Source organism: Danio rerio, chromosome 9 (assembly GCF_052040795.2).
Source record: "Danio rerio strain M-AB ecotype USA chromosome 9, GRCz13ab, whole genome shotgun sequence".
NCBI lineage: Eukaryota > Metazoa > Chordata > Actinopteri > Cypriniformes > Danionidae > Danio > Danio rerio.
The window spans coordinates 57,363,078-57,377,500 of NC_141029.1; the positions used below are offsets into that span (position 1 = coordinate 57,363,078).

General features: G+C 38.0%; 2 protein-coding genes across 3 annotated transcripts in view; one reads left to right on the forward strand and one right to left on the reverse strand.

The window, feature by feature from the left end:
• glra2 (glycine receptor, alpha 2) overlaps positions 1-2,978 on the forward strand; it is a 56,857-nt gene extending 53,879 nt beyond the window's left edge. Inside the window, exon 9 of one of the 2 annotated variants that reach the window (XM_087267139.1) lies at positions 1,550-2,978. In XM_087267139.1, coding sequence (XP_087123265.1) covers positions 1,550-1,822 — 273 coding nt within the window. In that variant the 3' untranslated portion in view covers positions 1,823-2,978. 2 annotated transcript variants of the gene reach the window in all.
• Positions 2,979-6,297: 3,319 nt separating this feature from the next.
• The window catches only part of fancb (FA complementation group B), a 49,491-nt gene continuing 41,365 nt past the window's right edge, over positions 6,298-14,423 (reverse strand). Inside the window, exons 8-12 of the mRNA NM_001423658.2 lie at positions 13,539-13,767; positions 12,909-12,990; positions 9,252-9,393; positions 8,664-8,830; positions 6,298-7,264 (exon numbers count right to left, since the gene is read on the reverse strand). Coding sequence (NP_001410587.2) covers positions 7,232-7,264; positions 8,664-8,830; positions 9,252-9,393; positions 12,909-12,990; positions 13,539-13,767 — 653 coding nt within the window. The 3' untranslated portion in view covers positions 6,298-7,231. The remainder of the gene's footprint in view (positions 7,265-8,663; positions 8,831-9,251; positions 9,394-12,908; positions 12,991-13,538; positions 13,768-14,423) is intronic.

Sequence of the window (14,423 nt, forward strand, 5' to 3'; positions counted from 1 at the left end):
TGCGAGACGTTAAGCTTAGAATCGCGAGTCGTTAAACTTAGAATTGTGAGATGTTACACTTTGAATTGCGAGTAGTTGAACTCAGAATTGTGAGACAAACTTGCAATTGTGAAACATTAAGAGTTGTGAGACGTTAAACTTAGAATCGTGAATCGTTAAACTCAGAATTGCGAGACGTAAAACTCAGAATTGGCAGACGTTAAACTTAGAATTGTGAATCGTTAAACCCAGAATCATAAGTCATTAAAATCATAATTGTGAGACGTTAAAATCAAAATTGCAAGATGGTAAATCCTGGACATTAAAACCAGAATTACTATTTTAAACTCAGAATTGCGAGACATTAAACTCAGAATCGCAAGACATTAAATTCAGAATTGCAAGACGTTAAAATCAAAATTGCTAGACATTAAAACCAAATTTACTATGTTAAACTCAGAATAGCGAGACGTTAAACTCAGAATTGCAAAACGTTAAACCCAGAATTGCGAAAGGTTAAACTCAGAATCATCGAAAGGTTTAACTCAGAATTGCGAAAGGTTAAACTCAGAATTGCGAAAGGTTAAACTCAGAATTGCAAAAGTTTAAACTCAGAATTATGAAAGGTTAAACTTAAAATTGCAAATGTTAAACTCAGAATTGCAAGATGTTAAAATCAAAATTAAAAAACATTAAACTCCGAACTGTAAGATGTTAAACTCAGAATTGCAAGACGTTAAAATCAAAATTGCTAGACATTAAAACCAAATTTACTATGTTAAACTCAGAATAGCGAGACGTTAAACTCAGAATTGCAAAACGTTAAACTCAGAATTGCGAAAGGTTAAACTCAGAATTGCGAAAGGTTAAACTCAGAATTGCAAAAGTTTAAACTCAGAATTATGAAAGGTTAAACTTAAAATTGCAAATGTTAAACTCAGAATTGCAAGATGTTAAAATCAAAATTGCGAGATGTTAAACATAAAAATCATTAAACATTTAAAATAATTAAATATTTAAAATAATTAAAACTAAATATGTCACTTTCAGATAATTACTATGTTAAACGTAGAATTGCAAAATGTTACTCAGAATTAAAAAAACATTAAAATCAGAATTACTACAGAATGTTAAACTCAGAAGTGCAAAACGTTAAAACTAGAATTGTGAAGCATTAAATTCCGAATTGTGAGACGTTAAATTTAGAATTGCAAAACGTTAAAATCAGAATTGTGAGCTGTTAAACTCATAATTTACGAAACGTTAAACTCAGAACACTGAGACGTTAAACTCAGAGTTGAGGCATTAAACTCAGAACTCCGAGACATTAAAGTCAGAATCATGATATGTTAAACTCAGAATTACTATGTTATAATGTGAATTGTGAAACGGTAAACTCACAATTGCTAAAGGTAAAAAATTTAGAATTGTGTGATTGCTTATAACTTTGCAATTTACTAAATAAAAATGTTTTCTTAAAATCCTTTCAACTCAGAGCTTAAATGTGTATTGTATCCTAAAACTGTAAGATTGTAAACTTTCGCCGTCTTAATTTGTGTTAACACAGGAGGAGGATTTACAGGACGGACGTTTGCATTTTTCCAGCTACAACACAACGACCTGCGTAAAAGATGGCGCCGTGGTCAAAAACACACAGGTGAACCAAATCCAGCAGCCGTCCATCCTGAAAAACACAGAAACAAACCGCAAGAAGTTTGTGGATCGAGCCAAACGAATCGACACCATATCACGCGCCGCGTTCCCACTGGCGTTCTTGATCTTCAACGTTTTTTACTGGATCACGTATAAGATCATCAGACACGAGAGCGCAAGGAAAGACTAGAGATTACGTCATTTATCTGCTGACTTTCACCTGGATTATTTTCAGTCAGGGATAAACTGCGCACACTGTGGACGGAAACGGCATCGGCTCGATTTAACGTGGCTGTATTTTAATATTTGATGGTGTAGCTATTTTTTGTGAAAGGTTTCATATGACAGATGCTGTTTTTTTTACGATTGTTTTTCGAAACTTGATTGTTTTTATTGAATGGAGTAGATTTTCTTCTCTTTATAGACACAACAGCACATTTTAGTGCACAAACACACTGAATGAATTATATTGTAGATCTATACTAGTGAATCTCACTAAACTCAGTGTTACATTTCACCTACAAATCAAATCAAGTGTTATATTATTTGACAAATGTAGTATGTTAAATAAAGTTGGTATATATAAATGAAATGTATTATTTGTGTGTGTGTGTGTGTGTGTGTGTGTGTGTATGTATGTCTATATATATACATATATATATATATATATATATATATACATACATACATACACACACACACACACACACACACACACACACACACACACACACACACACACACACACACACACACACACACACACACACACACACACACACACACACACACACACACACACACACACACACACACACACACACACACAATGATTTACTTCGACTTGTATTTGATTGCAGACAATTTGAACACAAAATATTTGGTGTTTTTTTACTGGTCAACTTCATTTCATTTGTAAATAAACATTTTTTCCTGTCATTCAGACGCCATATTGTTGAAGCACAATATGCTGCCTTCTTCTCCAGGGACGCCCTTGCTTATTTCAGACAATGCAAAACCACATTCAGCACACATTACAGAGTCCTGCTGTGGAGGAAGAGGATACAGGACTGGACTGGCCTGCCTGCAGTCCTGACCTGTCTCCAATAAAAAATGTGTGGCAACCCCATACTGTTGCCCATCTTTAGACTTGTTTGCAGGAAGAATGGGACAAAATTAGACCTGAAACACTTCATCCCTTTCAGTGCACATGAAATGTTTGCTGTATTGTCTGCAATGGAATACAAGTCAGAGTACATTTAAAAAATAAAGTTTTATTCGTGTTTTCCATACTGTCCCAACTTTTTTTCCCTCCAAATCTAAATAAAAACGTCATTTAGAGCTTATTTTTTGTTTTGCATACAATACGTTGCCAAAAAAGTGCCATGATTTTGTATTACATGATTTATACATGATTTATTTAAATTGTGTACTTCAAGAGTGTACTTCAAGAGTTCAGAAATTCTATATTTACTAAAATTAAACAGTACACACACACACACACGTGTATATATATATATATATATTTATATATATAAAATTAAATAAATGTGTGTGTATATATTAGGATATATCACTATTAGGATGGTAATATATGATAAATATTCAATATTCAAATCATTTTTTTAAATTTGTAACATTTGTATCAGGATCACCCAATTTGTTTGTAAAAAACATTTAATTCATCATGAATAATCAGAATTCATCATTATTAGAATTGGTTGAAATAATTTGTTGTAAATATGATTGTGTTGATGAACATCTAAGTGGTTAAGCTCAGTGGTTAGCACTGTTGCCTCACAGCAAGAAGGTTGCTGGTGCGAGTCCTGGCTGGATCAGTTGGCATTTCTGTGTGGAGTTTGCATGTTCTCACTGTGTTGGCGTGGGTTTCCTGCGGGTGCTCTAGTTTCCCCCACAGTCTAAACACATGCGCTATAGGGGAATCGATGAACTACATTGGCCATAGTGTGTGTGTGTGTGTGTATGTGTGTGTGTGTGTGTTTCCTAGTACTGATGTGTAGCTGGAAGGGCATCTGCTGTGTAAAACATATGCTGGAGTAGTTGGCGATTCATTCTGCTGTGGCGACCCCTGATGAATAAGGGACTGAGTCGAAGAAAAATGAATGAATGAATGAATGAATGAATGATCGTTTTTAAAGTTGCTTTAAAAACATGTTGAACAGACGTGGCATCACTGTAATAATGTGTATATTGACATCTGCAGGGGTTAACCGATCCATACTAGCTAGTGTACACTTGGCAGAAGCTGCAAATAAAGTCTAGATTGGCTCAGATGTGACAGTGTTGCATCATCCTGAAGCTCAGAGAGAAACTGACGCAATAACTACAGTCTGAAGACGCTCAGTGCTGCGCTGGTCAGAACATATTCACCACTGCTGTGATTTCACCCCAAACTGATGTCACTTACTACTTTAATTTTAAAAGAGGACAGAAAATAATAAAACCAACAGTGGAAAACATGCTTCAGCCTTCCTCAAGCGTCTCCTGTGTGCATCACTAGTGTCCTCCACATCTCCTCCTCCTCCTTCTGTTGTGTTCTGATGTGATTTCTGACTGTTGTAGATGTGAAATAGCTCTAATCATTCAGCGGAGTGATATGAAGCTGTAATGCGCTCAAACCTGCCGGAACTACTTTAGCTGTGCCTTTATCTGACAATAACCAAACACCATAGAGTGACCACCAGCCAATCAGAATCAAGCATCACGCGTGGGTGTATAGATAGATAGATACATAGATAGTTAGATTTTAAAAACCACGTGTGTGTGTGTGTGTGTGTGTGTGTGTGTGTGTATGTGTATGTGTATGTGTGCTCATCACTGACTGATCTCAGGCTGCAGCCGGACGGTGATGCTGGTCTCCATGGTAACAGTGAGGACACTTGAAGAGATGATTGTTGAAGATTCGTCAGAGGAGCTTCAGTCTGAAACAAACACACACACACACACACACACACACAAAATACACAAGACAGTCTGAAACAAACACTCACACACACACACATTCATTCACACCAGAAAGACACAAACACTCAAACTAAACCAGTCACACACATGCTCACACACACACACACACACACACACAAACATACGCACAGCACACATCAGACAGACACACACACTCAAGAAAAACACATTCGAAAGACACTATACACACCCAAAACAAACCAGATAGTGACGAACGCAGTTTGACACACAGACACACACTCAAAACACACATCAGACAGATTCAAACATTCAAAACACACCAGAAAGACATACACTCACACACCAGACACACACATACTCACACCACACATCAAACAGATACACATGCTGACTCACTAATAGAAAGACAGACAGAATAAACAGACACACACACACACACTCCTCTCAGCACGGGGCTGATTATCAGACTGAAACAGCAGATCATCAAACATTTTCTGCATCATCTCTGACATTAAAAACATTCAGCTTTAATCTTCAGCTCAAATCACTAGAAATATTCAAAAGAAAATATTGACCTTTTCAAATTAGGAATTTTCTGGAAACTTCATTCAAGTTATGTTTATTCTAATAGGAAATTCCAAAACAATCACTCAGAATAAATAAATAGTGAGACCTCTTAAAGAGCGCCTACTTTACCCCCTTTTTCAAGATGTAAGATGCGTCTTTTGTGTCTCCAGAATGAGTCTGTTTCAGCTCAAACATCCCTCAGATTATATATTATACCTTTCAGAATGTTGGATCTTCTGCTCTGAACACCCTGTAGCTGTTTTTGTGGGCTGCGCCTTAAATGCAAATCAGCTGGTTCTCCCCACCCACCATTCCCACCTGCCTGTCGGTGCGCCTCAGCCTCCGCCTCGGCTGCATCAGATAAACAGCACAGTGACAAACATGAAGGAAGCAGAACTCGTATAACGTTTGTGAGAAAAACTACAGTAAGAACTTTCCCAATGATTATTCAATGTATTTGTTGTGGAGTTTTTCAAGCCTTTCTGCAATGATGAGTCACGCACAATGTCTACGTTTACATGGACATCAGTAATGGAATCATTTGCTTTAATCTAATTAAGGCAATAATAAGATTGAGGTGTTTACATGAGTTGCTTTTAGAATGTTTCTTTCATGATCCCGTTTTACATGTAAAAGAGGCCATATTATGTGTTTTTGAAAATGACCTTCCATGTAGTGTGTAACACAGCTGTAAGTGAAGTGAACTATCTGAAAGTGGACAGTTTTTAAAACTATTGATTCATCTATAAAAGAGTCGACTCATAGTGGTTTGAATGAATCGTCTTGTTAACGAGTCTTTAGGCGTATCGGCGTGACGTGGCTACGAAACATGAGCCCCGCCCAATTGTTGCACATGCAAACCCAGGAAAATTGAAACCTGCAGCCCCGCCCACGAACAAAGCAGCAAAGACAGATCCTTAAGTCATCATGATTTATGAGGACGCTGTGCTTACCTGGATATCATTGGAAGTGTTCGGGAAAGGAGTGCTTCAGCAATCCACACACTTACAATGGGCAAGTCATTGTTAAAGGAAGGATCAGAAAAGACTACTGATGTATGAGACTTTGACAGAGCTCGACAGGAACTTCAGTACACAGCTCATGGTTTAGTTTCTTCCTCCATTTTGTAATGGACAGACAATACACCAGGGGTGCTGGCAAAATAAGGCCAGTTTATTAGGCACAAAGTCAAACCAAGGCAGCTGCTGCAAACCCAGACAGGCAGCGTAATACAGAGAGTGGAGCAAAGCGCATCAAATGATCGGTTATTAAAAAGGGAAACAAGAAAAATAGAATAAATAAATGTATTTATATTAGACACACATCTGATGCTTGTATTTGCAGCAGCTCCACGTCCACAACTTCACATATTGAGTTTAATTAGGCTGTTCAGTCTCCATGTTTAGTCCTTTACTTCCACTGTTTCTGTTCAGTTGAGGGAACAGAACCAACCCCGTGATTTCAGACACAGCGATATTCCAAGATGATGGCACCCTAGCTCTAAAATCTAGAGTAAAACACGTCGTTTTCTGTCTGCGTTGGTGGTGTAGTGGTTAGTGCGTCGACACATGTACTCTGGTGCTCATGGCCATCCAAGTTCAATTACCGCTTTGCAGTCCTATGCAGATCCTTCCCCACTATCTGCTCCCCATGCTTTCCTGTTAATACTCTCTACTGTTCTATAAAATAAAGGTGAAAACCCCTAAAAAATAATTATAAGAAAAAAACATGCCGTTTTCTGCTAAATGGCTCCATCAATTGGATTTGTTTAATAAATATTTATTAAAGTGGAATCCAATGTACAAGATAATGTGAGTGCTTTGTTTCCTCTTTACATTTGAAACTACATTCAATAGGACAACGGTTATTTTATATTACAATAAAATCCCACAATTTTCACCCTTTTTTCAGCATTTGTGAGCAGAATGAGCTTATTTTATCACATTAAAATAATCTCACTGATGCCACACGTTTAAGGTTAGAGTTTATATTTATAAACAGTTTTCCAGCAGAACTGTTGACAGATGAACTGATTCCTGTGGAAAAGTGAAAGAGGATCTGCAGAAAACGCTCTTCTGCTGTGGATTCAGATCGACCACTTCAGACTTTCATTCGCCACCTGTAGAAAATATAAAGAGACATTCAGCTCAATTCAAGTTTATCTGCACGGCTCTTTTTTTCATAATAATCTGATTATTGTGCATTGTATTAATGCCTTATTGTATTTATTTAATCAGCAGGTGATGCGTTCTGTACTTTAAAGGACCGTTTTAAAGGAACAATTAAAATAGAGCGTAACTTCAATTATCCTCATTTTAAATTTGTTAAAATTTGTGTGTATGTGTGTGTGTGTGTGTGTGTGTGTGTGTGGGGGGGGGGGGTGTTCTAAAGCTTTTCAGTTCTCATTTTTGTCAAATAATTACCAAAAAACAACAATGAATTAATAACTATATTTTAAATAAATGCGAAAAAATTATATATGTTTACTCAACACTTGCCAGAGCTACTACTTTATCTCAAAAAATAAGATCACACCTCATTAGCCAATCAGAATCAAGCATTCATCAGCCCTGTGCGTGTGTTTTTTTTCTTTTCACTGTACAGTGATAATCTGATTTATTTAATATTTCAGAAATAAATATATTCATTCATTATTTTTTTCAGCTTAGTCCCTTTAATCATCAGGGGTCGCCACAGCAAAATGAACCACCAACTATTCCAGCATTTGTTTTACACAGCAGATGCCCTTCCAGCTGCAACCCAGTATTGGGAAACACCCATACACACTCATTGACACACTCACTCATACACTACGGCCAATTTAGTTAATCAATTCCCCTATAGCGCATGTATTTGTACTGTGGGGGAAACCGGAGCACCCAGAGGAAATCCACGCCATCACGGGGAGAACATGCAAACTCCACACAGAAAAACCAACTGATCCAGCTGGGACTCGAACCAGCGACATTCTTGCCATGAGACCACAGTGCCACCCATATAAATAAATTTCATAACTAATTAAGAACTAAATGTAATATTTTGTATTTAACCTTTTTTGTTATAATTACTTTTGCATTTACATGTTACATTGCGTTTTTTTAAAAGTATCAAATAAAGTCGTTATTTTTTTCTTTTTTAACGAAAACTTCAAATTACACTAGTTGCTTCTGCAGTAGTTCAAATTTCCATTTAAGTTTTAAAACTAACCCTGAAAATAAAGTAAACTGCGTACAAACAACTGCATTATTGTAAATAAATAAAACTAATAAAATAACCAAACATATTAGAAGAAAATCCAAAGTCTAAAACTTCTTAAGTCTAAAATTCGAAAACTTTTTAAAATAAAATAATAATAATATAAATAACATAAAAATGCTACGACAACAAACTAAATAGTGCGAATAATAAAATAAAAAATGTAATTACTATAAGTATTATTAATGATAACACTCTCCCTCTACCTCTAATTAGTGATTTACAAAAAACAAAACCAGGATTGGTTGTTGTGTGCAGTTTACCTCCATCAGAGCCTCTTCATCCGTCTTCATCTGTGTGTGAATGAGCTGCTCTGTGAGTCTGCTGTACTCTGTGGAGTCCAGCAGGGGGCGGAGCCTGTCATAGCTCCGCCCTTTCTCCCTCAACCACGCCTCCCTCAGCCTGTGCAGCCTCTGTGACTCGGTTGTACCTAGAAGGGATAGAGTCGCAGACAAAATTTAACAAGAAATATTTATATTATTTATTAAATTACCGGTTAATTGTTTTTTATTAACACCTACGCCAACCCTGAACATAACCATCACAGTAATGAAAAAACAGTAATTATACAAAGTATTATTCATATTATTTATTAAATACCTATTAATCGTATTTCATTAACATCTACCCCCACCCCAATCCTAAACTCAACCATCAGTACTGCAAAAACAGTAATTATACAGAGTGTCATTCACATTATTTAGTAAATTACCCATTAAACTAGCTATTTTATTAACGTATACCCCTACCCTCACACTAATGTAAAAATATGAATTATTGTTTTGCAGTGTCATAACAAGATACTAAATTGATGTAGGTATATACGCATCTGTATCTCTTCTAGACTTTACCCTGTGACTCCTCCCCTGACTCCTCCCCATGTGTGTGTAGCTCCTCCTCATCTGGCCGCTGGAGAACTGAAGCCACACCCTGATTTATAGTGTTGATCTCAGTCTGCAGACTCTCAGCCAAACCTCCAGCTGATCTCACGCTCTGCAGATTACAGCAAACACAGAGAGATTTCATTTCTGTGCAATATGTTGACTGTTGAAATATTTGCTCTATTTTCAGCAACTTCACGGCAAGATCATTACAGATAAAACATACTCCATGACAATAACAACTTCATAATTCAAAAAGAGATTAAGTATGCATATATATATATATATATATATATATATATATATATATATATATATATATATATATATATATATATATATATATATATATATATATATATATATATACTTGCCGGCCACTTTATTAGGTACAACTTACTGGTACTGTGTTGGACTCCCTTTTGCCCTTAGAACTGCCTTAATCCTTCGTGGCGTGGATTCAACAAGCTACTGGAAATATTCCTCAGAGATTTTGCTCCATGTTGACATGATAGCATCACACAGTTGCAGCAGATTTGTCGGCTGCACATCCATGATGCCAATCTCCCGTTCCACCACATCCCAAAGCTGCTCTTCTGGATTGAGCTCTGGTGACTGTGGAGGCCATTTGAGTACAGTGAACTCATTGTCATGTTCAAGACACCAGTCTGAGATGATTGAGCTTTATGACATGGTGCGTTATCCTGCTGGAAGTAGCCATCAGAAGATGGAGACACTGTGCTCATAAAGGGATGGACATGGTCAGCAGCAATACTCAGGTAGGCTGTGGCGTTGATGCTCAATTGGTACTAATGGACCCAAAGAAAATCTCCCCCACACCATTACACCACCACCACCAGCCTGAACCGCTGATACAAGGCAGGATGATCCATGCTTTCATGTTGTTGAGGCCAAATTCTGACCCGACCCCCCCGACCAGCAGCCTGAACCGCTGATACAAGGCAGGATGGATCCATGCTTTCATGTTGTTGAGGCCAAATTGTGAGCCGATCATCCGAATGTGTGAGCAGAAATGGAGACTCATCAGAGCAGCAACGTTTCTCCAATCTTCTATTGTCCAGTTTTGGTGAGTCTGTGTGAATTGTAGCCTCAGTTTCCTGTTCTTAGCTGACAGGAGCGGCACCCGGTGTGCTCTTCTGCTGCTGTAGCCCATCCGCCTCAAGGTTGCACGTGTTGTGTGTTCAGAGATGCTCTTCTGCAGAGCTCGGTTGTAACGAGTGCTTATTTGAGTTACTGTTGCCTTTCTATCAGCTGGAACCAGTCTGGCCATTCTCCTCTGACCTCTGGCATCAACAAGGCATTTGCGCCCACAGAACTGCCGCTCACTGGATATTTCCTCTTTGTCGGAGCATTCTCTGTGAAGCCTAGAGATGGTTGTGCGTGAAAATCCCAGTAGATCAGCAGTTTCTGAAATACTCAGAGCAGCCCGTCTGGCAGCAACAACCATGCCACTTTCAAAGTCTCTTAAATCCCCTTTCTTTCCCATTCTGATGCTCACTTTGAACTGGAGATCGTCTTGACCATGTCTACATGCCTAAATGCATTGAGCTGCTGCCATGTGATTGGCTGATTAGACATTTGTGTTAACAAGCAGTTGGACAGGTGTGCCTAATAAAGTGGCCGGTGAGTGTACAAATGAAATGACATTAAAAACATTAGATCATTTATTTCCACTTCAACACAATAGATCACTTAAAATTATTTTTATATTTTTAAACTATAACTTATAAACCTTAAACTATACATTTATTTAAAAAATGCTTGTGTTTATTTCTAAAATATCAAATGCAATTAATTATTAAAAACATCTATCTGCGTGCTCTTAGTGAAAATCTTGTCTAATGTTTCTAGTTTTAATGAAATATTTTATTTGAATAGTTTATATATTCTGTATAAACACGCCTGGTCTCGAAAATAAAATCTTTGTCTTTCATACATGCTCGCCTGATCTATTGCATTATTGTAGCGGCGTTCCATTGCCGCTATTGTTGGCAGAGCAAGCAAGTTTTTTTACACGTAAAAAAGTCAGAGTCCGTAGGCAAAACAGATGCAAATAAAAATGTCTTCATTTTCCAATCAACAGAATTCCTTCATCACTTTTCCTTAATCTATATGCACACTTCTCTGTTATCTTAAGTTGTTATGTTACGTTGAGTTGCGATACGGTCAAAAACTGTGTGCTTCCTACCAACACTCTCTTCCTCCATGCAGTCAAGCCACAGGCTGTGTCTAAAACCGCATACTTCCATACTATATAGTACACTAAAATCAGTATGCGAGCCGACTCAGCCGAGTAGCATGTCCGAATTCATAGAATTCGAAAATCAGTATGCGAGCACACGGATGACTTACTACTTCCGGCGAGATTCTAGAGTGCGCATCCCATGCATGCTGCGCTATCCCATGATGCCTCGCGAGCAATTCATGAATGGGAGTTCATGAAAGTGACGCAATTAATGCAAGTAGGTCACGTGACCATGACAAAATGGCAGATGTAGTACGTCGGAATTCCATTCATACTTTTCACGTTCATACTGTATAGAATGTACTTTTCTAATGGCCGAGTAATGCGTTTAAATTCAGATGCAGTACCCTACTGAGTAGTAGGCGGTTTCGGACGCAGCCACAGTTATATACTCTCGTACTGACACCTTGTGGACAATACAATGTATATTTCCTACAATTATATTATTCATTTTGTTCAACTCTCCTGATCCCACTTGCCATTTATATACAAACATTTAGATTTGTTAAAGTTTCTCTTGGTTTCACAGCATTTTAAAATGATTTCAGAATTTTATGTCAATCCATAAAACTTTAAAAACTAAAAACTGCCTCGCAAAAGTTTTGTTAACATATAAGGATTGACCCGATCCCCTGAATATAAATTAATTTGTGATATAGTATTATTTTAATGTTTTATTTTATTTTATTATTATTCATCAGTCTTAGCAGACAACCCCAGACTTTCCTCTCCCCAGACACTTCCAGGGGGTACCCGAGGCGTTCCCAGGCCAGCTGAGACACATAGTCCCTCCAGCTTGTCCTGAGTCTTCCCCGAGGCCTCCTGCTGGTGGGACATGCCTGGAACACCTCCCTAGGTAGGCATCCGAAACAGATAACTGAGCCACTTCAGCTGACTTCTCTGGATGTGGAGGAGCAGCGGCTCTACTCCGAGCTCCTCCTGGGTGACAGAGCTCCTCACCCTATCTATAAGGGTGCGCCCTGCCACCCTGCAAAGGAAAATATTTGAATCTGAGATCCAAATCTTATGACCGTGAGAGTAGGAATGTAGATTGACCAGTAAGTCAAGAGCTTTGTCTTTTGGCTCAGCTCCTTCTTTACCCCAACAGACTGGTACATGAACTGCATTACTGCTGCCGCTACAATCTCACGCTCCATCCACTCCTGAACAAAACCCCAAGATACTTGAACTCCTCCACCTGGGGTAAGGACTCTCCTCCAACCTATGGACCATCCTGACTCTTGGCACATTATGATTTTGGTTCTATTTAACTTTTTACTTCTGCTCGGATATCATGTTAAATTCATTTAACAATGAAAGAAAATTTAATTAAAAGAAAAAAATATATATTAAAAACTCACACTCTTCAGCAGGCGAACATCATGAGACGCTGGCAGGAAGTCACACAGAGCCTGCAAGAAGTGCAGCACAGGCAGCTCATTCCTGTGGAGGAAAACAGCACTTCATACTGTGTTTTCTTCTGGAGAAAGTCTCATTTGTTTTATTTCGGCTAGAATAAAAGCAGTTTTAATTGTTTTAAACTCATGTTAAGGTCAATATTATTCGCCCCTTCAGCAATATTAGTGTTGGATTGTCTCCAGAACAAACCACTGATATACAATGACTTGCCTAATTACCCTAATTACCCTAGTGAAGCCTTTAAATGTCACTTTAAGCTGAATACTAGTGTCTTGAAGAATATCTAGTCTAATATTTTGTGCTGTCATCATGACAAAGAGAAAATAAATCAGTTATTAGAGATGAGTTATTAACACTATTATGATTAGAAATGTGTTGAGAAATATCATCTCCGTTAAACAGAAATTGAGGGACAAACATATGGGGGATAATAATTCAGACTCCAACTGTATAGATACCACTTGGAAATGTTATGTGTAGGTTTAAAATAGCTCTAACATCCAGTATTGTGTTTATATTTATGATTATGTTTATGTGCAGTGTTTATAAGTGTATTATGTGCTGTTTAAGACCTGCAGTAGATGCTCAGCACAGCCTGAAACGGTGATCTCTGCTCCCAGTGGATGAGCATGACTCCAGATGGATCTACAGTGAAGTGTGGATCCACCATCAGACGCTGGAGACCCAGAGACTGCTGGAGCCAGAGCTGAACATCAGCCAGAGTGTGATCAGAACACCTGATGAGGAGAGGCCAAACCTCCAGCAGAGCCTTCAAACTCAGCAGATCCTCTCTGGCCTCCTCTGAACACACAGCAATATCAACAATAACAGAAACAGCCATCAACATCATAAACCCTCATCATCATGACCAACAACTTTATGATAATGATCACCATCATAATAATCATCACCATCTAAATCATCATAAACCATCGTCATAATTATATCACCAACATCATCACCATCACCAACATCATCACCATCACAATAATCGTCACCAACATCCCCATCATCATTATAATACACTGCATCATTATCACTTCATCACCAACATCATCATCACCACCAACTCCATCAACATTAACACTATCATCATCATCATCATCATCATCATCATCATCATCATCATCATCATCATCATCACCACCAACTCCACCAACATTAACACTATCCTCATCATCATCATCACCAACATCATCATCACCACCAACTCCACCAACATTAACACTATCATCATCATCATCATCATCATCATCACCACCACCAACTCCATCAACATTAACACTATCATCATCATCATCATCACCATCATCACCAACATCATCATAATCACCAACATCATCATAATCACCAACATCATCATCACCACCAACTCCACCAACATTAACACTATCATCATCATCATCATCATCATCATCATCATCATCACCACCACCAACTCCATCAACATTAACACT